Genomic DNA, 25,461 nt, shown 5'->3' with positions numbered 1-25,461 from the left:
GTTCAGTGGCCAAGAATAAGACCTCAGTGCTGTGTTCTAGTACATCATCGCAGCCAGAGAAATGCACTGCCAGTTCTTGGCAGACTATTAGGGAATTCTTGGAAAGGGAAATGGCTTCCGCTGGCATTACACTGATCCACCATAAAATGCAAACATTTTTTTAAAGATTATTTACTTTAGAGAGAGAGCACGCACACAGGAAGGAGGGTCAGAGGAAGAGAGAGTCTCCACCAGACCCCCTGCTGAGTGCAGAGCCTGATGGGGAGCTCAATCCCAGGACACCTGAGCTGAAATCAAGAGTGGCCGCTTAACTGAATTAGGCACCCAGGCACCCCAACATGCAAACATTCTAAGCCATTGCAACTGTGGAGGAAAATGGTTATCTTTATGTACTTGTTTCAGTAATTAGTTAAAAATAGGAAAAGTGCCCCTGTTTTCTAAAATATATTTTGTAATTATCATCTGCCCTCTCTGATCTTACATTAATTAGCCTAAGAGTATTGACACTCAAGTGATAATCAAAAAATAAAATTCTTTTAGTACATAATTTTTTAATCTTTTTGAACATTTCCCATTGGTCTTCATATTTCATTGCTCTTATATAAAATGTGTATTCTAACTTGAGCCAAATTTAGGAAAGGATTTATATCTAGGCTCGCACCACAATGTTTCTCTTCAGGGAAATGCTGGTTGTTGCTGGACAGATAGAGACCTCTGATTACCAAGAAAAGTTGTACATCTCAGTGCAACACCACGTGAATAAATGAAGATGTGTGTTTGTTTGTTTGTTAAGATTTTATTTACTTATTTGACAGACAGAGATCACAAGTAGGAAGAGAGGCAGGCAGACAGAGGGAGGAAGCAGGCTCACTGCCGAGCAGAGAGCCCGATGCAGGGCTCAATCCCAGGACCCCGGAATCATGATCTGAGTGGAAGGCAGAGGCTTAACCCACTGAGCCACCCAGGCGCCCCTGAAGACATGTTTTTAAAAGGAGTGGGCAGGGTGCTCTCTCTTTAGAATAACACTTGGCCTTTTTTCATGCAGTTATATTTGGCAGGTAGAGATAAAAATATTTCTCCGAATAGTTAGTCATTCAAATGAGACAAAACTCATCATTTTTAAAACTCATAACCAAACTTATTTTGGGACAGTCCACTTTCTATATGTCAGGTGAGGGTCACACACACACACACACACACACACACGTTTTGACAGTTGTGAAACATAACCAAAGACAGCTGACCATCGGATAGGGATGTATAACTGAAGTTTGAGCTCTCTTTTGATGTTTAAACATTCCACTTTGAAGAACATTCTTTCTGTGCTTGATTATCAGCATTAGCTGTTTGTATTCTTTGGTACTATAATTCTCTGTTGAAAGTGTGCTTTGTGTATTGCCCCTGCCTTATATATCTCCTTAACTGCTGTTGGGAATGAATCCTTGTCTCTACACCTGATCACCAACCACAGTATCTGGGCTGCCTTGTGGCTGGTGGGATGGCTGGGGCGATCAATGCTCTGTAGCAACAGGATCGCCCTGAAAAGGGAGGAAGATATTGAGAAGTAATGTGCATGATAAAAGCCAGGCTGATGAAGTCAGTGCCTGATGAAAATTTGGAAGATAGTAACAATGAAGAACTGGGTAAGACCAAAAATTTGAATATTAGCAAAACGACCAAACAGAGTAAAACTTAGATGGTGCAAGTAAGACGGTGCATGTCCCTGAAGTGAACTGTGGGATATTGTAACCTTTTCCCGCTGAACAAGGATAAAAGGAAAAGGAGGCTTATCTCCAGTTACAGACAACGGAGACCCACACGGAGTTCTTGAGCTGGTTGGTACAGTTTTCAAAAGGACAGTAGCAAATGGAGTTTGGTCTGGGTCAGGTACATGCTTCTGACACGAACGTTTAAACAGTGTTGCTTTAGAAATAGGAACTTGCCCAAAACATTTAATTGCATGTATGGGTGGTGGATCAATATGAACTCTGTTGTACATTTAGAAGAGATTTACTCTAGTCCTATAGTCTACTTTCCTATTACTTAAAACCCTGCTTCCCAAATAAAGAGGAAAGGAAGCACACACACACACACACATGCACACACACATAAAGCCTCAGATAATGCCACAGACAAATCATTAATGCGTATTTGGTAAGTTCATTTGAAAAAAAAATGGGATCCACTTTAGGAATTTTTCCATGAGTACTACTGATGGAAAATTAGGTTCATCCTTTACTGTCACAGGTAAATCAATATTTTAAAAATATTGCCATATTGCCCTTAAGTTAGCAGGACTTTTTCAGGTGGAAGATTTTTTAAAATATTTACTATTTAATTAATGTTAATTAATGTTTGACAATAATGAACCTAATAAATGTTTCATATTTGCTTATTGCTTCAGGGCTGTATTTCCCAAGCTTCAGCTAAAGTTACCTGCTCCCTGCCTCCCCCTCCACCCCTACCTCTCTGTAAAAAAAGGAAAAATGCATGCAGTGTTCCTTTAGGGGCTCCTGGGTAATTCAGCCAGTTGAGGGTCCAACTCTTAATTTCAGCTCAGGTCATGATCTCAGGGTGGTGAAATTGAGCCCTGTGTCGGGATCCCCCCTGGGCATGAAGTCTGCTTAAGATTCTCTTTCTCCCTCTCCCTCTGCCCCTCCCCACAAAAATAAGCCCAAAAATAACATTTAATGTTCCCCTGTACTATTACTTAGTTTAAAATTTTATTCAGATTCATTTACTTACTTACTTACTTGCTTATTTATTTAATCAACAAAGACTTTTTGGACATATTACGAACTAGGCATTGTTCGAGCCACTTTCAAATAACTTTTCAGTCTTACTCTAAGATATAACACATATGAAATTATAGGTATAGTTTTTTGTGTGTTTTCCTAATATAAACCGGTATGGCTATATAAATATTAAGAATGTTTAGAGGTGTGTCCTTGTTTCACATGCCACTGATGACCCTTTGGTAAAGGGTGTTTTGGTGTTTAGAAAGCGCTTCATTGTCTTTCTAGACTCTCTCAGTGACCTGTGAAGATGTGCACAACCATCCCAATTTTATAGCTAAGGGAGCTGAAGCTCAGCGAAGTAGCGTTCCTGAAGACACAGTGAGCAGTGACAGGCAGTACTAACTCTAAGCTTAGTACTCTTTGCACAGTACCATTTCCCCAACAACAGGAGCTGATGACATGAAAAAGATGTAAAAAAGAAAAGGCGGCTCGAGTTAGCTGTCCTGCCAGCTGTCTGGCCTCTCTTATGAAACCTGGGATGTGACTTGCACTCTGTCCTTTGACCTTTGTGTGACAGCTTTGCCTCACAACCAAGTAGCAGCCAAGTAAGTCACAAAGAAATTCAATCTGTTATCAGGTTTAAAGCCTGCAGAAAACTTTTACATCATCTTTACTTAATGGACTCTCTTCAAAAGTGACCCAGGCTCTCCTAATACATACTCTCCCTCACTGTCAGAGGGTCGGCTTGGTTCTCTGAAAGTTTTGTGTCTCCCTTTGTCATCGATTTAAGTTACTTCTAAGATAGACTACATGCTCCTGTGTTGACCCCAGATCAAACTTAATTAAATAATCAAATTTTGATATGTGCCTTGTGAACAAAATAAGCAACCAGAGATTCAGACTTTTTCAGAAAATTCTTAAACTTCCACTCTATAGGAGCATATGGGTACGTTTCCGGGTATGTTTCCAACCCTACTGAACAGGCCATAGGACTATTTGTGTTGAAGAATTGTGGTACCTAAAGAATGTGAATGAGTGAAAGAGGGTTTTAGAAGTCAAAAAAATATTCAATATGTATGTATATTTGTACATGAGATAATATGTGAACTATAAATACATATAAATTCTGGTAATTTTTTCTAATCCTTAAATGACATATGTGCAGAGAGTTATACCATGTTGGTCACTACTATTAGCATCATCATTATTAGAGCGAGCATTATTATGAATAAAGGTACATTATAAAGTCCTCCCATGACTGCTCACCAAGATAGGAGTTAAGTAATTTATGGAAGTACTGGCTTATGAACGTACAGGAATATAAGGTTATAATTACAGATCAAAGTATTAAGTGTTTTAAATTACTTGCTCCTTCAGCGTAAGGTTTATAGAAATATTTGTGTGTTTATCCTTTTTAATGTTACACTTCTGTATTTGATTTCTCAGTACTTTCTTCAGTTATAAGTTAGCTAAGTAATTTATGGCGGAGTCTTCATTAAATCGTTAAATATGATTTCTGTTTGACTAGAAATTGAATTTATTTTGTTCTTCTCTGATACCATCTTAGGGGGCAGGAGTATCCTTAAAGAGTTTCTTGAATATTGCATAAGTGCATGAATAATTCCCTATAAAAGCATACGCTCTTCATATGTTTCTCAATTCAGGAACGTACTAAAATTCTGAAACAAAATAAGCTAAACATTTATCTCTGGATATGTATGATCTTGTCATATCAGAAATAAACTGTGATGTGTATCTTATTTGTATTTAGTTTCAGGAAACACCATCATTGCTTTCTTTTTCAAGGTCATTGACTCCTTTATAAATAATATAGTTCATTATAGAGTACCTTATGGCCTTAGAGTCAATTTAAATGAAAAAAAAAAATCGCAGTAGAGAATTAGTTCAGAAAAATCACCAGAAAATTATCCAAGCATAAAAAAATTTTAAAGATGATTTTGGGCATGTATTATCTAAATTTCTGTAAATATCTAATTTGTTTTAAAATAATTTGACCTAATTTGTGTGTGTGTGTGTGTGTGTGTGTGTGTGTGTGTAAAATGATTATATACTTCAATGTATATTGTAGTTGGTGTGGTGGAGAGGTTGAGCACTTTGGAGTCAGACCTGAGTTTCAGTGCTGGCCATGTTACTTAAATACACTGACTCCCTTCTGTAAAATAATAAAAATAATACTAGTTTGCACTATTACCATACTAAATGATAAAAGAGTGCTTTTTCCATAATAAATGCACAGGAAATTTTTTTTAAGAAATGTTTTTATTGCCCTTTATTCCTTACTTAATTAAAAATAAAAATTAAAGATTAAAAAAATAGTCTTACCTAACATAGTTTTTAAGAATTAAGACCAGTGAGGTAAGTCTTTATATTGGTCTTGCTTTGTTTCACTATGACTCTTTCTGTTGCTTGTATCAATCACTTCTGAGACCTTTCACTACACTAGTTTGTATCTCCTATAAGTTTATGTTACAAGAGAGCTTCCTTCCTACTGCCAAGGATGGGGGTGGGAGAATCATTTAAATATAAGTGGAATTAGCCATAGATTACATAAATATAATGTGTGAAATATCTTTCATTTTCTCTTCATGTGAATGAATATAAGATGAAACCTCCTTTCTAACATGAAATGTGAGAATGTATCCGGGCACCAATTTTTTTTTTAAACAACACATGGATATATTCATCTTACTTAAGATTTTCCAGTTATTTCAGCAAGACGCTTTTCTTCATGGCTCCCATGAAGTGTTATTAGAACAAAATTGTCTCTTGTTCTAGCACACGAGAAATTAGGTGTCCCCAGTGAACTGCATATTAGATATTTGCATCCTTCAGGACAAAATACAAAAGTCATGAAAAGGAATATGTTTTCATTATTCTATTGTTTTTCTCATTGAATATTTAGAAATGCCTGTTTTCAAACTTGATAAAGGAAACACTTTGTTACTCACTACTGGGTACTCAATTTGAAGGGGTCAAAGAAAAATTTTTTATAAATGGTATTCATGAGTTAGGGAGATTTCAAGAGAAAAGAATAATTTCTTTGCTTCTTAGTATTTATTTTCTTTACCATGAGGGATTTGGGCAACCTCTCAAATTTATATATGAAAGTAGCATAGGGTTGGGGAAAAAACTGGGTTAAGCAATGGCTGGGAGACTTGCCTTGAAGCTGTGTTTACACAGCAAGCAACACTGTTTTTACTTAAATTGTTTTCTTTTTTTTTTTCAAGATCAATAAAAATAGTTATTTATTTATTTATTTATTTTTTTAAGCAATGTTCTTCTAAAGGTGTTTTACTCACAAGTCACGTTCAGGTTTTCCTATTTATTAATTGTTTATCTTGGAGGGGTGGCTTCAAGAACCATGATAGAGATTACTGGGGGAAAGTGGCAAAGGCTGCACCTCCCCACCCCTACAAGTCCCCCATCACCATTTGGTGGCCACAGGGTGATGAAGCCGCAAGATTCTTGGCAGTGTTAAAGCGAGAAGGGAATGGATGCACCCTTAAGTTGTAGCCACACCCTCTTCCCTTGACTGGAAGGACTATGGTAGCCTACTTCCCATTCATTTTGTGGCCTGTGCAGAGCCTAATACTACTAAGTAATACTAGTGACTCTCTGCTTAGCTGTGTTCAACCTGATTTGCTGCATTTTGATTATCCCAGCAATTCTGGCCGGAAGGTAGGTATTACTGCCCTCATTTTAAAGAGGAGGAAACTGAAGCCCAGAACATTTGAGGGTTTCATTCACGCTAGGAAGTGAGCAGGTCCGATTCAAACTTCCACCTACTGGCTCCAAAGCCCATCTCCTTCACTAACCACTGCTCTTGTCCTCCCCTGACAGAGTACAAATTTGCAGTTACTGAGTATCAGGCAGTAGAGAAAGCAAAGCAGGGATCTCTGATTTATGATTTTGTGAATTGAAGGTTATTTAAAGTCCAGATTTTGTTCTTAAAATGTTATTTTCAAAATTCTGACAGTAGAAAAGTCAGACTATCTTTCATTTCCATTGATGTTACAGCCTGGAGCCACACAGTCAACCTCTGCCTGAGCCAGGACAGGACATTTGACAGGGCAGTGAAAGTTAAGCCTCCCTTCCCCTAGCAGGAAAGTAAAAATGCTGTTAACAATTGCAGGTCTGGGTAATATGGTTTGGTCTTCATGCCTTCACTCAGGTGGAGCCCGAGAAGTTGAAGACACTAACAGAAGGTTTAGAAGCCTACAGCCGAGCCCGGAAAAGGAACAGAAAGTAAGCACCGAATTCTTTTCCCACCATTTTGTTTCTCGTGGATATAATTTCCTGGTGTTTGTTCAAAGAAAATCTCACTAATTTATTCATCTTAGGGCTTGCCAAGGACATTTTAGTAGTTATCACCCAAGAAGATCATTATAGTTAGGTCAAATTAGCTATCACAGAAAATATTTTCTTTTCTTAACAATTTGTACTGTGTGTGGGATTTCCCACTTCATGAGCTCTTTCCTTTCTCCCTCCACCTCCATCCCTCTCATTTCCTGGGAAAGAAACACTCTCATAGCAATTAAATAGTTTCTAAAAGTGTAGCAAGGAGTACCTGGCTGGCTCAGTGAGAAGAACGTGGGACTCTTGATTTTGGAGTCATGAGTTCAAGCCCCCTGTCAGGTAGAGAGATTACTAAAATAAATAAATAAAACTTAAAAACAAAGAAATAAAAGAGAAAAATAAAAATGTCATTAAAGTCTATCCCTTTGGGAGTAGGAATGGGAGTTACCCCCAACTGTACACAGGTAAATAATTTTGGCAGATTTACTATTAGTCAAAGTGATGGTAAGTAATTCTTTTTTCTTAAGGCAGGAATAACAAGTTTTCTTTGGAATTATAAAAAGAAGTTGTACTTTGAGACACTATTATTCCAGCATTTCTAGATCTTTATATTTTGGGCAATATTGTATGGACAGGTAGATAATGTTTGAAATGCAGTTTCCACTGTAATACAATGTAGTTTTGCATATCATAATTATTATTTCATTTTAAGTTAGAGAACTACAAATGTGCTTTTGTATATGCACATGGAAAGTTTTTCAAAAATATGTATAATTTACATGCCTGTTCAGTTACTAAAATGTTCATATTCTCAAACACCCAAGAATTATGAGAATGATTAGTAGTGTATTAGTAGTGTATCTTGCATATATAGTATCAGTGGTATCTATTAGAGAACACTCTTTCTTAGTGGGCCAGAGGTGATCTTTCAGAGCTCAACAACTCTTGGGGAGACTCTTTAGCTCAATAAACTGCCTCACAAAAAGATGCCAACCACAAGAGGTAAACTCCTGTGCCCCTATGCTGGGGACTTCTTTTGAAGGTAGCAAGTTGGCACTGATTGTGGCGATGGCCTAGGGAACTGCTGGATTCTCTACAGAAAAGATAAAGAATATGGTGAGGCCGGCCCCCTCTACTCTGACTATTCAGAGATTTGTGGTAGGATAAGGCCCACAAAATTAATACAAGTTCTGGATGAAAGGAGGGAAATTGCTAATTACCTACATCACGAATTTGCAGTGGGCCACTTGTTATGGAATATTCAACAGTACTTGTTTATTTGACATAAAAGATCCCAAAAATCTTTCCTCCAGTGAGATATGCCACTTAGCTGAATCATGTGCAAAATATCCAAAATAACTAATAACACAGAAATGAATTAACACTTCCAAATATTTAAATATACTGCCTTGAAATGAGCTGTATTCCGCCCCCCACAAATTTGGTATTAATCAATTTCTGAAAGGTAGTAAGTAATAAATAGCAAATTGAAATTATTTTTCTTCTGAGCTAGTTTACTAGTTATGGTGAATTTACATGGGTCCTAAGTGGCGTTATCCAAAGGAACTGTCATGAAACCATAAACTCAGAATGCAGGTTGGAGATGTAAAAGAAGGAACTTTTAGTAAAAAAGTTTTAGTAAACTTTTAGTAAAAACAGGCTTATTTTCCATGCTATTGCCTATGCAGACTGACTTGCCTTACAGATGCCCAATAGAATACTTTACATTTTGCATATGCTATTTAAAATCCATTATTTTATCCTCCCAATCACAAAATGAGCTAGAATTACTAAGCCCATGTATGAATGAGGACACCCAGACCCAAAGAGCTTAAATAATTAGTTGAAAGTCACGTGAGTGACAAATGATCCATTGAACCCATTCATTCATTCATTCATTCATTCATTCATTTAATCATTTAGTTATTCCCCAGTTTAAGGAGGCTAATTGAGCAAAAATCTGTGCTGAGTCCCTGGAGCTCACTGTTGAGCCAAGGAGACAGATCTAGAAACAATTAAAATGTTAAAATTGCAATGACAGCAATATGTATAGTATACTTGGGCATCATAGAGAAGTGGCATTAAAGTTGGGTACAGGAATACTTTCTAGAGGAGATATCTGAGCTAAGCCATACACACAGGATAGGTATTAGCCAGACAAAAGAAACAAGGACCAAGACGGCATGGGGTGGGAGAGCGTTTGGATGAGATCAGCAGTGCGATTTGGGGCACTGTAAAGCTTCAGACGGGAAATTGTAAGAGGTGCAGCCAAGGTGTAAGCAGCAATCAGGTCATGAAGAGCTTAGTGAGGGCCCAGATGCTCCTTTATCTTCCTGGAAGTGTCTGAGGGGACAGGTGGTTAGATTTTCACTTTAGATATGTCTGTCTGGAGGATAAATTTTAGGGGAGCTGTATTGGAGGCAGGGACATTGTTTAGGAGGCCATGGCAGAAGTCAAGGGAGGATGAGGACTCAAACCAGAATGGGAGCGATAAGAATGGAGAAGGAGGAATGTACTGTAGAAATATTTAGAAGGTAAAATTCACAGAACGTCGTGGTGATTGATTGGAATATGGAGGGTAAACAATCAAAGAAACTTTCAGGGTTTTACCAAGGTGACTTGGTGTGTGGTAAAACCACTGATTGAAGTGGAGAATACGGCATGGGAGTAACTGTTAAGTCACATGGGGTGCCTATGGACTGTCTCTGACACTGGGAAGAAGCAGTATTTGACGGCTGTGATCACACAGAGATCCTTTGGCCCATTTGAACAGTGGGCCAGGGATTGAATTGCTTAGGCATTTGAACATTTGCTAGACATAATGAAGACGATGAGAAAAATCAAAAAGGAGGAAGAGAATGGGGGCAAGGGTGGGGGGCAGTAGAATAGGACGTTCGAAACCAAAGACCAAAAGCTTCTAGAATGATAAAATGATAAACAGCGGTCCCCTAAGACAAGAACTGAGACATCTCCATTGGACCGGGAGATTTAAAGGCTATTGGCAACCTTAGTGAAAACAGTTTCCAATGAAGTGGAAGGTGTAAAAACATGGTTGAAGAGCAAACAAATATGGGATAAAGAGAGCTGACATAAATTAGTTGGCTTCTTCCTATCCTTAATATGAAAGTTCCTGAAAAAATAACATGAAAATGACAAAGATTTGACTGCTTTTGTAGACAGAAGAAAAGGAGGGAAGAAGCAACTGAAGAAGAAAGGCAGAATTTGGAAAATTCTGTTTCAAAGTTCAAATCCTGTTTCCACCACTTTAGAGCTGGGTGCCATTGTGCATGTTGCTTAACCTCTCTGAGCCTAAATTCTTCATTCCTAAAATGGGTATGTTAATATCTACCTCTTGCATTGTTATAATATAGATAATTTTAAAAGAGCCTCAACACAGGGGCACCTGGGTGGCTCAGTGGGTTAAAGCCCCTGCCTTCGGCTCAAGTCATGATCCCAGGACCCTGGGATCGAGCCCTGCATCAGGCTCTCTGCAGAGAGAGCTCTTTCTGCCTGCTTCTCTGCCTGCTTGTGATCTCTGTCTGTCAAATAAATAAATAAAATCTTAAAAAAAAAAAAAAAACCTCAGCACAGTATGTGGCACATGGTAAGTAGTTAGTAAACAGCTATTTTTATTATAAAGATACAGGTGAAGAAAACACAATTATGAGATATTTTTGCCAGTTGAAACATTCTACCACCCTATTTAGATGCTTAGAATTTTATGTAGTCATTTTAATTTTCAATATTCTGCAATCAATCTGCACAATAAATATATTTTTTAAAGATTTTTATTTATTTATCAGAGAGAGAGGGGGGCAGAGAGTGAGCACAGGCAGACAGAATGGCAGGCAGAGGCAGAGGGAGAAGCAGGCCCCCTGCTGAGCAAGGAGCCCGATGTGGGACTCGATCCCAGGACGCTGGGATCATGACCTGAGCCGAAGGCAGCTGCTTAACCAACTGAGCCACCCAGGCGTCCCCACAATAAATATTTTTAAACTGATACACCTATTACAACCTAATCACAAAAGAAATACTAACATATATGTATTCAGGTTGGTATTTGGGGTCATTTTATACTTAAAAGAGAAAATAACTTCATTAAAGAAAAAATTCCGTAGCTTTTAGATTTGTTATGATTTTCACTGAAATGAGGATCAAATCTTCTATCTATACATACATATAAACTTAAAAATTGATAATCTGATTTTTGTTAAGCTGGAAAGTGATAAAGTGATAAAATAAATCTTACTTTTAATTTAAAACCAAGAAATTATACTTAGCATGTAAAATTTTCTTTTTTAAAAATATTTATTTATTTATTAGAGAGAGAGAGAGAGAGAGGAAGAGCACACATCTGCGAGCACATGGAGGGGAGAGGCAGAAGGAGAGGGAGAAAATCCCCAGCAGACTTCCTGCTGAGCGTGGAGCCCAAAGTGTGGCTTGGTCCTACAACCCTGAGATCATGACCTTAGCCAAGACCAAGAGTTGGACGCTTAACCAACTGAGCCACCCAGTTCCCCCAGCATGTTAAATTTCCTTCAATCTTCATACTTTCTCTATGGATTAGGTTTCAGAATCTAAGATTCTTGACATTTATGTGTCACGCAAATTTGTTCTGTTCTACATGAAGTGAGTTGCTTCGATTCTAAACTGACAGTGTAGAGCAACATGCAATTTCTCCTTTCTTTCATTTCCTGTACCATTCACAGATGTGTACCTGCCTTTTTTCTCAATTAGTGAAGGTAAGGATAATGTGTGACAATATAGATGGTGAAGAATAGAAGTGGCAATTATCTCCATTAATAACTAGAAATGTGATTATATGAACATCTATTGCTTAATCAAGTAGGTTTTAGAGTGTCCATTAGTAAAAATGTTTATTATTAAATGTCAGCAGGGAATCGAAAATAGTGGAAGAGACTCCACAGGGAGGCCCTTGGTACTGCAAGACTGAATTTTGACTAATTATTCATTTCATGAACTCATGGAAATTTTTCTTCCTTTTTTGAGTTCATTCTTCCCTTACCTGACCAGTTAGTGTAAAAATTAGTCTGCAGCTTTAACACCTGGGAGCATCTCCTTTTACCTCCTGAATATCCTGATGCATTCAAGTAATTTCATGCCCCACCTCTCTGTATCTATTCTCTCTTCCACAAGTAGTCCTTTCTCCCTCTATTTACTACTTGAGTTTGTTAAAGGGAAAACACTATTAATTCAGCTTAAATTAATATAAGTTGTTTACAAACAGTTTAAACACCTTGTTGAAGAATGAGATCACAAAGTCCTAAATTCTGTCTTTTTATTCAGCAAATAATTTTGAATTATTTTTATACTTTAATGGTGATATTATTGCAATTTTTCATAGGGAAGATTTTTTTCATGGCTCTTTGAATTTATTATTTTTAAAAAATTATTTGTAGTTAAATATCCATCTTCTTCATTACCAAATTAGAATTGGTTTTACCAGTTCTCCTAAAAGGTCATGAAGTATTGCATATAAACAGTTGTCATAATGCCTGCCTCATAGGCTTGCTGTTAGGCTTGAGATAATGTTTATGAAGATTTAACACAATTCTTGGCACATTGACTATTTTCAATAAATAGTAGCTATTTTTGCTATTAAGATAAAAGTGAGGGGCGCCTGGGTGGCTCAGTAGGTTAAAGCCTCTGCCTTCGGCTCAGGTTATGATCCCAGGGTCCTGGGATCAAGCCCCACATTGGGCTCTCTGCTCGGCAGGGAGCCTGCTTCCTCCTCTCTCTCTCTGTCTGCCTCTCTGCCTGCTTGTGATCTCTGTCTGTCAAATAAATAAATAAAATCTTAAAAAAAAAAAGATAAAAGTGAGAAAACCAAAATTCTTTAATCGTTTTTCATTAAAATGTTTTACTTTCATTTTAGACATTGAGTACTTTAAGTAGTTTATTATAAGTCCTTAAGATATTATAATAAATATTCATAACATAAATATCTTTTGAAATATATATTCATACTTTTAAACACAAAATAAATAGTTAAGTTAAATCTATTTAACATATTACTCAAGGTTTAATATTGTTAGGCAACTAGGCAGCATGTGATACTGTCACGGCCTTTGCCAAACAGCCCATAAATGGGGCCCCAACCCAACCCCAACCAAGCTGACAGGACCGGCAGAGTCCTGGGATCAGACTGCACCCCTCCAACCCCACCTCAAGTAATTCAGAATCAGGCATAGCAAAATTTTCACTGGGAAAGCAACTCAGACTGACTGCACCAGATGCTCATGGTCCCTTAAAACTGGAATGGGTAGGTAAATAAAAGAGTGTACAAATAGATTATAATATCAATTTGGACAGTGCTCAGTACTTGGACAGTGATAAGGGAGAAAGAGCCAAGTTACAGAATAGTATGTATACCATAACATACCTGATAGACATCTTTGTGTGTATATTAAAAAAACACACATAAAAGACAATACCAGGTACTATTCATGGACATATAAAATATAAAAACAGAGTCACCTAGGTGTCTCAGTCAGTTAAGCGTCTGCCTTTGGCTCAGGTCATGATCTCAGGGTCCAGGGACCAAGCCCTGAGTCAGGCTCCCTGCTCAGTGGGGAGTCTGCTTCTCCCTCTCACCTTGCCCCTCTGCTTGTATTCTCCCTCAATCTCAAATAAATAAATAAAATAAAAAATATAAAAACTTACTAGAAAAATACACAACACAGTAGTCTTTGGGGAAGAGGGGAGGAGAGAATGGGACTAGGAATTGATGACAAATGGGAATTTCAGGCTTTTTTTTTTTTTTTGTAAAAAAGACTTAAAGGAAGTAGGTAATGTATTATCAGTTTATTCTTGGAAGTAGGTTTGTTAGGGGTTAATTTATTCTATGCACTTTTCTGCATTGTTTATATCTCTAAAAATAAGTGGGAAGAATGTAAAAGCTAGAAGCCGGCTTCCAGGCCAGTGAAAGGTGAGAGGCAGGAGTTGGTGCTGTATTTCCCACATAATTTAGTTAAAAGCATTCCATTAACCTTTTTTTGTTTTTTTCAGTTAAAATGACTTAAATTCATATATGTTTCCCAAAATATCGAGACATCGTGTTCACTTTGGACAAAATTTTTTAGTAAATATGTGGAGCATGCATGATGTTCCTGGCATTATACTCCTGGGGTGTACACAGAAACAAAGTGTGTGAATTGTCCAGTCCGGAGTACGAGGGTAAAACCTGGAGGGGGCTAGGGTAAACCGAAAGGCCTCATCTAAAGGCATTTCACTAAAGTTCAAATAGGTTTTTAAACATGATGTGAGCCAAACTAAATGGGAATATGAGCCAAATTCCTCCACGACTGCAAATTTCCAGTCTCCGTGTAGATGCTAAGGTGAGACTTAACTCTTGGAGAACCATGCTGACAGCCTGTTCTGAAAAGGTTTATCTCTGCACCTTTTCTAGTAATTGCCGTGACAAGGGGAATGAAATGAATCACCTTAGTACTCAGAATAATTGGGTCATTATTTATACACATAAAAAAGGAAAAAATAAGTTACTGTAGACGAAGGGTGCAAAACTACAGAAGGAGTAAGATAATATGGATTTGCCTGATTTTAAGTAGTTAGTTCAACAACTTCCTATGGTTTCAATAGTGGCAGATGTACTGTTTTTTTATTATTCGGACCACACGTGCATAATGCTGAGTAGCGAAAAAAATTCAGACGAGTGATAGATTCTCTGAGAGAGTCATTCTTTATCTGTTCAAATACTTAAGTTATTTTAGTTTGGGGGAAAATGCGGTGGGCCCAGGCATGGAGGGAGCCTTGGGCATGAGGAGCAAAGCTGTTGGCCACCCAGAACATGCAACGTGCGTACTCGGGCACACCGGATTCAGCCTTCACTTGCTCAACTCTGGAAGCCAGGACGCGCCAGAGAGGGCAGAGGGAGCTCCCTAGTGGCCAGAGTCTGCAGTTCAGCCCCTCCACCCTTGGCGCGGCAGCACGGCCCCGGCTGCCTGAAAGACAAGCCAGAACAAGAGGCAATGCAGGGCAGGCTGGAGTCCTGGAGGACAAGCTGCATCTGTGGGGACGAAGACCCATGGCCCAGTTTTCTTGCAAAAACATCAGACGGGGGAAGAAGCATGTGGTGGGGAAAGAATCCATTGTCCCCTCTCATGTGTTCCATTCTTTTTGTTGTTTAGTGACTTTATTATTAGTATTCAGTGGTGAGAATCCTGGAGCGTTTGTCATCTTTTTCAAATGTAAATATAAATTGACTTTCTCTGGTGGAATTGGTACTTCTGTTTTCTGAGTAGGGGATTAAATTGAGAGTGGTGTGTTATTTATTAATCTGGTGTGTTATTTTCATTAATTCCAGAAGTGGAAAGCTAAATAACCATTTAGAAGCTGCTATTCATGAGGCCATGAGTGAACTGGACAAAATGTCTGGGACCGTAAGTTAATTTATTTTTCCATTATACTGTGTTTCTTTGAAAATAAATTGTGTTGCACTTTTTTGGTAAAGTCTCTTAAATATTGACAAGCAAGTCACGTAGCAATACTAAATTACTAAGCTCAAAAAAAAGACTGATGTCAGAGAAGATTTAAAGTAATTTAAGACAAAAATAACCTACTAGTATTAACTATGTCTTTTTTCTGAGATAACTTTTGTTTGTTTTTCACACAAAACATACTTCCCAAATGTGAGCAGCAAAATATTTGAGTTTAAACCACAGGTTTCTGCATTTGACTCAGTAACAGTGGCCACTAATGCTGCCTAAATAGTCAATAATGCAAATTTTGCTTTTTCCATAAAACAAAAAAAAGGGAAATTGGACAATAGGGCCAAGATCAAGCATAGACAGAACTCTCATTTCCTTTCCACTGTTACCTAAGAAGGGAAATATTTGGCACAAAATCCCATTGTTAAATTATTGAACACTGTAACCTCTGGTTTTTGAGAGGTTGCGCCTATTCCTTCACATTTTTACTGAACTGTTCATTCAATAGTATTGAATGTGAGAAGTTTAATCATTGTCCTCTAATTCATGTATTGGCTCATGTAAACAAACACTCAAAGTATAATTTTGGTAATTTCTTTAAAAAATGTAAATTATCTAAGGCTATTCAGCAATGAAAGCTGATTTCCGTTTTTCTATTCAACACTGTGTTAACAAGTCTATCTGGATCCTAACAACCCCTTCAGTGGCTACTGATTGACAGATACAGGTTATAGATTCACAGAATGTTGGTGTTGGCATGGGCTGTAGAGATTTTGTGATCCAACCCATCCTTTTCCCGATGGATGAATTAAGACCCTAAGATAGTAAATGTCCTGATAGAATTTAGGAAAGTTCCAAAGCAGGAATTATACATTTAAACGCCTTCTAAGACCAGGCAAATACTGTGAGTAAATAAAGTGGGTCAGGTGTGAGAAAAACAGCAACTCAAGGGGACTGAGAAGTGCCAACCAAGAGGTCAGGGTAGGCTGTCGTAGAGGTGCAACACTTAAAGGCATTGCTCACTTCAGTCTGGTGCTGGCTGGGGAAGGGCTTGCTGCACACAGTCATTCAGAGACTTGGGTTCTTCTTTCTCCATCTAGTGTCCACCACTCCCTAGAGCCTCAGAGTGCTCCTTCATGCCACTTCCATCCATCCAGCAGGTGGGAGAAGAGTATAAGCAAAGGGCTGCACTCCTGCTGATTTTCCTCTGGTCTGACCCCATCACGCGGCTTTCTTAACTCAAATGGACTAGGAAATGTAATATATGGTGCCTGTTCAGGAAGAAGAGAAAATGGGTTTGGTGAGCACCTTGCTGGTCTTTGCTGTGGGACGTTTTGGCCTTTGTGGCCAGTAGGCAGTCAGGACTGGTGGGAATTGTAGCAACCTGGAGTCCATGCTCTCTCCAGAAGGAGCTCCTTCTTCCACACTCCAGCAGATCTCAACTGTATGAGAAATTATGCCAGAGTTGCAAGCTCTTCCAATTTTTCATAAGATGCTAAAAGTCTGGAAGTAAAATCCCCCCCCCTCTTTTTTACCATTGGCAATGATTTTTTTTAAACATTAAAGCATCATAGAGCTAAACAAAATACCTTTACAGGACATATTTGGTCCACAGATTACCAAGACTTGTTTGCAGTCTTAAATAAGGTCTTCTTTCCTCAATTTTAACAAGTTTTCTGTTATGGCTCTTCACCAGAAACTAGTGGTTTTAAGAGATGTATATGGACAGGTTAGGAGGAAGAGACAGTTTGAGAAACTTATAAACATTAGTTTTCAAAATTTATTTCAAAGCTTTTTGCATTTGACTTTAATAGCATTGGCCTTTGTTGTTACCTAAACATTATTTTTTTTAAATGTACAATTAAGCCAACTTGCAGTGGACCTTGAGAACTGATTGGGTACGTCTCCTAACTATGAGTTCTGTGACATTATGATGGTAGCTTTGAAATTGGCTGTGGTGGAAGTTTTTGCACCATGGAAATTGGCAAATGCTACAATAGGCTTGTGTCCTTCCACAGGAAGCAGGTTGTTAAGCATTAGCTATACCACTGCCTCAGGACTAGCCTGCATTTCCTGGGTCTTGACCTTGCCCTCTCCTATCTCCTACATACATACATTGTATGTAGCCACATCCAATGTAGGGCACCAGATCACTTCCCTCGCACCTGTCCTCTGCCCCTCAGAGCCATACCTGCTCTCTGATACCTGGCAATCACGCCCTGCCGTGTTCCTACTGTAGTGAGTAGGGCCGTGTATCGGGTCGATCTGATACACGGCCCTACTCACTACAGTTTCTGTATTAGCATATAAAGATGACTTGTACTACTCGCTCCTCCGAGGCTATACAAGCTCAGATCTGCCAACAGATGGTAGTGGTATTCTCTTTTTCACTCCAAGTCTTCTCATGAATAAACTTCCTTGGGCTGAGCTACGCATGTGTTCTTACCGCCTTTGACCCTTCTTAGTGGTTGTAAAATAAGTCAGGTGACGAAGGAAAGAAGAAAACATGTTTGGTATGTATTTTTCCACTTTTCTAGACTTTACTGAAATTGGTGATCTAGGGATCGCTAACAGGAAAGGCTTTATTTCGGTCTTAAATGGGCAGCAGGGGTAGCAACAGCACACTGCATTTCCCACACTTGATTTTCTCTGGTTCCTCCTTGGAGTCCCACTGTTTATCGGGTTCCCACAGTGTTGTTCTGAAGATCAGCTCCTAGGATTCCTCCTTCTCTGTAGTGACTGGGGACACACTGAGATCTGGGATCTTGACAGAAAATGTAAATGCCTCATGATATCAGTGATTGAAAAGGAAAGGTGGACTCTCTTTCCTCCCCCATTTCTTTGTCAGAAATCATATGGTGTTTGTACTTTCAACCTCTGTTGTTGTTTTTTTCCACCTCTTTATTTCCAGGTTCACCAAATCCCACAGGGAGACAGACAAATGAGACCCCCCAAACCCAAGAGGAGGAAGATCTCCAGATAACAGGGACTACTCCACCAATGCGCAGTGTTGAGTAAAGGAACGTGCACAGATAAATCTATCTATAGATAGGTATTGATATGGCCACTGTTATATCAGTATTTATACCACAGCAGATCGCTACCACCACCACAGGGTGCTAAAAGAAGCAGTGACACAGTATTTTTTTGAACAGGAAGGATAATGAAGGCTGGAAAACCAATCAAAATCCCTGACTGATGAGAGTGAGAAACGGTCAAGAGATTACTGAGAAACTTTTTCTATAATACTAAAATTGTGATTATAAGAAATGTCCAAATGTTTCCGAAGACTTTTCAGTGTTGTATATAGAAAATACAGAATTTCACGGTGATATCAGAAGTGTAAATATTGTACAATATTGTCATGTACAAGCGTACCTAATGCACACTCTATCTTTTATTGTACAAAGAAATAGTGTACAAAATTCTTTGGTTTCTATGGAGTACACCTACCAGAGACTACCAGTGTAAAGTGATAAATAAAAATACAACCTAAATGCTTTTCTATGATAATGTAACAGATGCTGTTTTTGTATTTAACAGCAAAGAAAAGGCATGATGATGTATTAGCTGAATGATGACATACACACTGCACACCATCGAGTGTCCATTTATATTGTCTGTTTGGAATGAACCTTGCCTGGCAGCACTGGACTCAATTTCGGGTGCCTAGGAAATCAAAACCTTGCCGATTTCTAAAGGGATGAGGGCTCACAGGTCTAAATTAAGAATTCAGAAACTGCAACCATTTGTTGCATATTTTTTTTACCTAAGTTTTAAAGTAGAATAGGTTTTATAAAAAAAAAAATCTTAGATGGAATATTTTACTCAGTCATTTCTGTAGCTAACGTTTGATAGCCACCTACTGATCTAGCTAGCTTATGCTGCACCACCATTGACGCTCAGAGTGGGATTTGTTTGCAGATTGTACCTGACAATGTAAAACTCTCTGTTTCCATACATGGAGGCAAAAGCCCCACTTCGAAACCATTATCAGAGGTAAGGTTGATTATAATTCAGTTTTTTTGTAGTGGCAAGAAGAAATAGGAATCATCAAAGCAGGTTTCATAGCCATTCATCATACTCACACCGGAAGTGAAGGTGGCTTACAAAATTATTAGCAATGGTAATTTTTTATCAGTATTATGTAACATATCAGATTTATTTTATTTAAAGAATTATTTATACCATTAACAGATTCTTATATATATTAATGTGGCTGAAATGTGCAGGTTAAATCTATTAACCAAATTATTTATATTATATTAAGTAAGAAAAAAATGTGAAACAAATGTAGAGAGAAAATACTACATTACAAGTATACAAACCTAAAACTGTGAGCCATTGTAAAGTACAAGGTTATTAATAAGAAATGTAGCACAACATAATTTTCCGTCTTTTTTTCACAATTTTTGTGGTGGTGGTCTAACCCTATCTCCCATGCACTTGAGTGAAGTTTCCGGCCTCCAGCCTGACTTCCACTGATGGATTGTCAAAAGAAGGGGATCCATTATCCCTTTATTCTTAGAATCACCAGCCCCCCCACCAAATCCTTCAACCCCCTCAAGGGCACTTGCTACCTTGTCCCCTAGCCTAGGGCTCACTCAACAGCTTAAAGCTCCAGTCACTGGGAGCCTTTCAATAGCAGGCTCTGGATCCCCAAATGCCCACCACCTCCGTTATCCCTCCTCTCTCATCCAACCCCCCCCATACTCAGTCCCACAATGTAGCAGAGTTCCAGTAACTCAGGAAAAAGGAGACCAAGGTCATTCTTCCAGCTGGTTTCTTGGGGCCACAGCACAGAGCACTCCACCCGGGCTCACTGTTGATACTAACAGCTCTAGTTCTTCCCCCGGTCTCCGGTGTCTCACTGTCCTTCCACTCCCACCCTCACCCCTACCCCCAAGCCTGATGGAATGCAAGTGGCTACCCCAGGCTTCCCGGCCTGGAGGCGGGAACCCTTCCTTCTGGGGGTAGGTTCATTGTGTCTTTCATGTAACCATGGGATTGCCTGCCAGCCGCTCTTGCACTCACCCCAAGTCATCTTTTGTGTAGGTTAGTCGATACATCTTATGTGTTTGATATGTTTAACCCAGAAACGTTCTCCTCCCCACCACCTGCTTTTCTACTGTTTCATCTACAGGCTGTTTGTAGTCCCAGGTAGACGCATATGTGTGTTTGTATGTTACAGTGTCTGCATATGTGTGTGTGTCTGTGTGTGCGTGTTGATATGTAGAAGTTTTTTTAGCCCTTGCTGTCTGTCCTTAGACTGAGTTTGTGTCCACCAAGTCTTCTTTTAGATAGTTGAAGCTAATTAGGTATGTGCTCCCCCACCAATGTGTACTTTACATCAGTAAGCCATGTAAAGTATGTTAGTGCCCATGATTTCACTGGTTGCTTACAGCTTTGATGTGGATCTAGGTGTTGTTGTTTTAGTCCACATGTTTTCCCCCGCCCCCTCTCTTTTACAGTTCTATGGTTTTGTGTAAGCAGTTAATGTAAATATTGTTAGCATTAGAGGTCATGCAGTGCTGTAACATTTTTTTAAATGTTGCACCTACTTTGCAATTAAAAAATTGGTCACTCATACTTGAATTTTGCCCACAGAGCCATTTCTTTCTCTTTGTATTGAAGCCAATTCATTTTTTAAAAATGAAGGCTAGCCCTTTTACATTATTACATTTTTTTATTCCCTAAAATAAGCAAACTCTTTTTTTCCCCCCAACAAATCTGACAATGGAAATAATGAAAAAATTTTTGCTCCTTTAGAGAACATAATATCCTTCTTGGAAAAGAAAATCTAATTTTATGTTGTGTCCCTTAACAGTCTTAGGAAGCACAAGGAGAATGAACTACACCTTTAAGAGTTTTTAAAGATTATTTCAAATGAATGAAAATTAACTGAGTGGCTCTTGTTTGATTTGTCTCATAGCATTAAAAACTATCAGCATTTTTATTTATTTAAAGGAATATTTTTGGTTTGTAGTTTTCAGTCTCATTGTGAATGTAAATGCTTTAAGAATATTCATTCCTTGTGAGATCATGGGCCACTTTTAGTCTTGTCTTTGGACCCTGACTTTTAGTTATTTGCTGTGTCTATTTTTCAAGTAAACACAATCCTTTTTTTTTTTTAACATAACACTGCAAAATTGTGGGAACAGCAGAGGGCTGATATTTTGCTTTCTGTAAGTTTTATGAAGATTCCCGACTGACTTATCCCAGGTGATTCCTTTTTCATTTCAGACCATGGTAACACATTGTAGTTAACTTTGGTAATTTTCTCTGCAGTTTGCAACGTGTCCTTGTAAGTCACAAGCGGTTTTGCACTGAGATTTTAAAAATCTAAGATGCTTAAGATGCTGGTGACATTGCTCTTTCTGACAAGAAAGCCAAGATTCTAGACCTTACTGAAAATCTGATACCTTGTTTACTTTGCCCATTTATGCCCAAATGGTGTAACACGAGTCTCAAGACTTTTCAATGTAGCGTATAAAATGAGTTGTGCATTACTTGATTCATTTGGGGGCTATGAAAAAATAATATCAACCAGCCAGAACTGTAATGTTGAATTAATTTATCTTTTTCTTTCATTCACTCTATTTGCATTAGCCAAAGAGATAAGAACATTAGTAATTCATACGTGTAAACAACCCAGAAGTGAATAATAAATCAGTGAGCCAAAAAGCAATAAACAACTCAAGCATGGGAAATCCTGCTAACAGTGGGGAGTCTGATACAGAAAAATATATAAAAAGCATTATCTTCAAATATGAAAGATTAATTTGTATCTACTGTAAATATGTATTATCAGCCTTATCTGCTTTTATACACACTGTGTGTGTACCTCAGCGACCTTTTATAAACCGGAAAAATGGTTGATTTAATAATTTGTTATGTAAATACAAAGTTGTCTATAAATTGGAAAATTTGATGCCAGATGGCTTCACAATATACAAATGTGTTTTGTAACATCATGCCTTTATGGATTAAGTATAAATACACTGGATTGTCTGTGTAGAAGAGTAGCAGCTTACATTTCACCTGCCTTTCAAGTGGATATTTTTGTCCAAATGGTTATCTTCTTAGGAAACAAAAAAAATGACCTGAACGTGTTCAATATGAAAAACAAATATGGTTTTGAATTCACCCAAAACTTTTCACACTCAAGGGTCTGTTCAATTCCATACTAAATGCCACTTACTATATTTCTGTAGGAGATTCTTTGGTTCAGGACTGGGGTCTATCCAGTAAACCTCCCCAAATAGAATTATCCTACTTTAGAAAAAGGCTGTGCATCTTAATTTCTAAATCATAGGCTGGGGGGAAAAACACAGCCTTCATACTTCTTTTTATTTTTATTTTATTTTATAATATTTTATTTATTTATTTGACAGAGAGAGACACAGCGAGAGAGGGGAACACAAGCAGGGGAAGTGGGAGAGGGAAAAGCAGGCTTCCCTCAGAGCAAGGAGTCCGATGTGGGGGTCAATCCCAGGACCCTGGGGTCATGACCTGAGCCCAGGGCAGATGCCTAATGACTAAGCCACCCAGCCGCCCCCTTTTCACCACTTTTTAATTTGTTTTTTTTTTTCCTGCTTTGTTTCCACACATCTTGGAAAGCACTACACAGATCAACAGGGCCTAGTTCTTGTGCACCAAGGTGTCTACAGAGCAATCTCAATGCAGGGCTTCTCAACCTAGCACTATTCACATTTTAGGTGAGATCATTCCCTGTTGTGGGAGTTGTCCTGTGCATTCTAGGGCCTTTGACAGCCTCCCTTGTCTCTACCCATCACATGCGAGTAGCATCCTTTCCAAATTGTGACAATCAAAAATGATGCTAGACATTGCCTAATGTCTCCTGGGCGGGGCGAGGGGAGAGGGACAGGGCTTAGGATGGGGGAGGGGACAAAGTGAGACTTGAAAACCACTGCCTTAATGGAATCAGTTAGGAAACATAAGCCTGTGTGAAATACTGGCATGTTTTGCATGCTGTAATCAACAGGAAACTGATTCCTAGATCAAAATCCAAAACAAATTCCAATCCAAAGTAGCACTTCTCAGTCCATCATTAAGGAAGAGAATCTGTTAGCTTCAGTTTCATTCTGAGCACATTTGACACTTTTGATCATGAGACCCAAGGCAGTCATGTTTTGAGAAATCCCATGTAGAGCTTAGGAAAGTAATCTAAAAATTCTTGTTTGGTTTACACCCGTCAGATGTGGGTAAGGGGCTTCCATGACGAAAGTTTTCTCAACAATAGTATAGTTGCTGCCTTGGGTCAAAATGAGGACTTTGGCTGCAGAGTAGCATGCTATGTATATATTTTAATAGGTCTCTACAACAGCTGGTTCAGGTAGCAGTTTTTGCATGATCCTCCTGTAAGTTCTGGTGGAAGCAGTTCGGTAGATCTGGGAGATATCATTATCTATTCATTCATATAATAAATGTTCTTGAATTCCTCTCTATGCCACACCCAGTGTGCAGCTGTAGGGATACAGTGGTGCATAAGACAGACCCCATTTTCTGCACGGACAGAGCAGTCCAAGTTGCTGGCCAGTGGCACATGTAAGTACCGTAAAGGGTGATCAGGGCTGGGCTGGGAAGCACATGGCAGGCCCCTGACCTGGCTCAGTGAGGACCCAGGAAAGATGAATAAGAGTCAGGCAAAGGAGAAGTGTATGACCTGGAAAAGGGTACGGGAGTGTGTTGGGGCAGAGAGAATGGCGTGTGTAAGGCCGGAGGCTGGCAGGAGCCCGAGAGAAGAATAGCCCAGGAGCAGCAGGTGGGGAGGCAGTGGGCAAGAAGAAAGGGGCTGTCTGGGGGTGCCTCGTCCAGACCCTGCTTCGGCAGCACAGTGGGGACGGGGAACGACCGCAGGGTTTCCGGATGAGGTATGATAGGAGCGGGTCTGTGTTCCAGAAAGACTGTTCTGACTGCCGTGGGAAGAACGGGCTTTTGGAGTGAGACAACACGGAGCAGCATAGATCTCATTTCAAGTGCAGCATTTTTAAAAAGCACCTACATCCTCAAAAATTAAAAAACATTCTGGGCCCACCATAATTCTTGATACTACATTTGTTGAGCAAGTTCCATCATAGTCCTGAGGTACGTATATAAGTCTATGTGTGTAAATTCACTTTAATAATCCTAAATAAGTGCTGTTCAGCATGCTCACAGTTATTGCCAACAGCATCAGGTCCCTGTTCCCTTCCCACAAAGTCGTGCTGTATTGGCAGACAGATAATGTTTTTCCTTTGATGCTCCGGGGCTGGGGAACTTTATAATCCCCAAGCATTAAAGTGTTATAAAGTGTGACAGTGTTAGAGAGTCAGGCCTGCTAGCCAAAGTGCACAGGTAAGTGTAGGTCAGGTATAGATTTTTGGCACACCAGCTGCCTCCTCCGCACCTGCACCAGGAAACAGGAAGCTGCCCGGGAGCCCAGGGGATGACAGGGGTGCCAGGAAGCACTGGGGGTTGAAAAAGCACCAGAAAGTGGACTACAGGGAGTTGGGGGCCGGGACAAGGCCATCTGGCTAAGGGGACCTCTGTCTCACAGCAGGGGAGACCACAATGATCTTTTATCATCCATTCCAGCCCATTATTATGCACATATCCTTGAAAGTATCCCCAACCACATTAACCACCTCCTACATTCAATGAACATGGAACATAAGGGCTTTTTAAAACTAATTATCAGTTAAAAAAAGAAAATCACACAACAGAGGCCGTGCAATAGCCGGCATTCAATCCTATGATCCAGGGCCCAGCAAATAGCTGTTCCTCGAGCACGGGGTCTTGTACACAGGAGATGGACCCTTGATAGAGAGGCAGCCCATTGTAACCTCTGCAAATTGGCTCCTGGAGAGGAATCGTCTACAGTCATATCTAGGCTGCGCTATTAACTCATTGAACTTTGGGTAAGTTATTTAAACTAC

At 39.1% G+C, this 25,461-nt stretch overlaps 1 protein-coding gene across 6 annotated transcripts in view; it reads left to right on the top strand.

Annotated features, from left to right (window-relative positions):
* The window catches only part of MBD5 (methyl-CpG binding domain protein 5), a 148,855-nt gene extending 129,827 nt beyond the window's left edge, over positions 1–19,028 (top strand). For all 6 annotated transcript variants that reach the window (XM_059394329.1, XM_059394327.1, XM_059394328.1 and 3 more), the window contains 3 exons: positions 6,931–7,004; positions 15,400–15,475; positions 18,435–19,028. In XM_059394329.1, the coding sequence (XP_059250312.1) occupies positions 6,931–7,004; positions 15,400–15,475; positions 18,435–18,506 (222 nt within the window). In that variant the 3' untranslated portion in view covers positions 18,507–19,028. The remainder of the gene's footprint in view (positions 1–6,930; positions 7,005–15,399; positions 15,476–18,434) is intronic.
* Positions 19,029–25,461: the final 6,433 nt, after the last annotated feature.

Source organism: Mustela nigripes, chromosome 3 (assembly GCF_022355385.1).
Source record: "Mustela nigripes isolate SB6536 chromosome 3, MUSNIG.SB6536, whole genome shotgun sequence".
In the NCBI taxonomy this organism is placed as follows: Eukaryota; Metazoa; Chordata; class Mammalia; order Carnivora; family Mustelidae; genus Mustela; species Mustela nigripes.
Note: the sequence above shows the minus strand (reverse complement) of the source record. Positions and strands in the feature narration are given on the sequence as shown.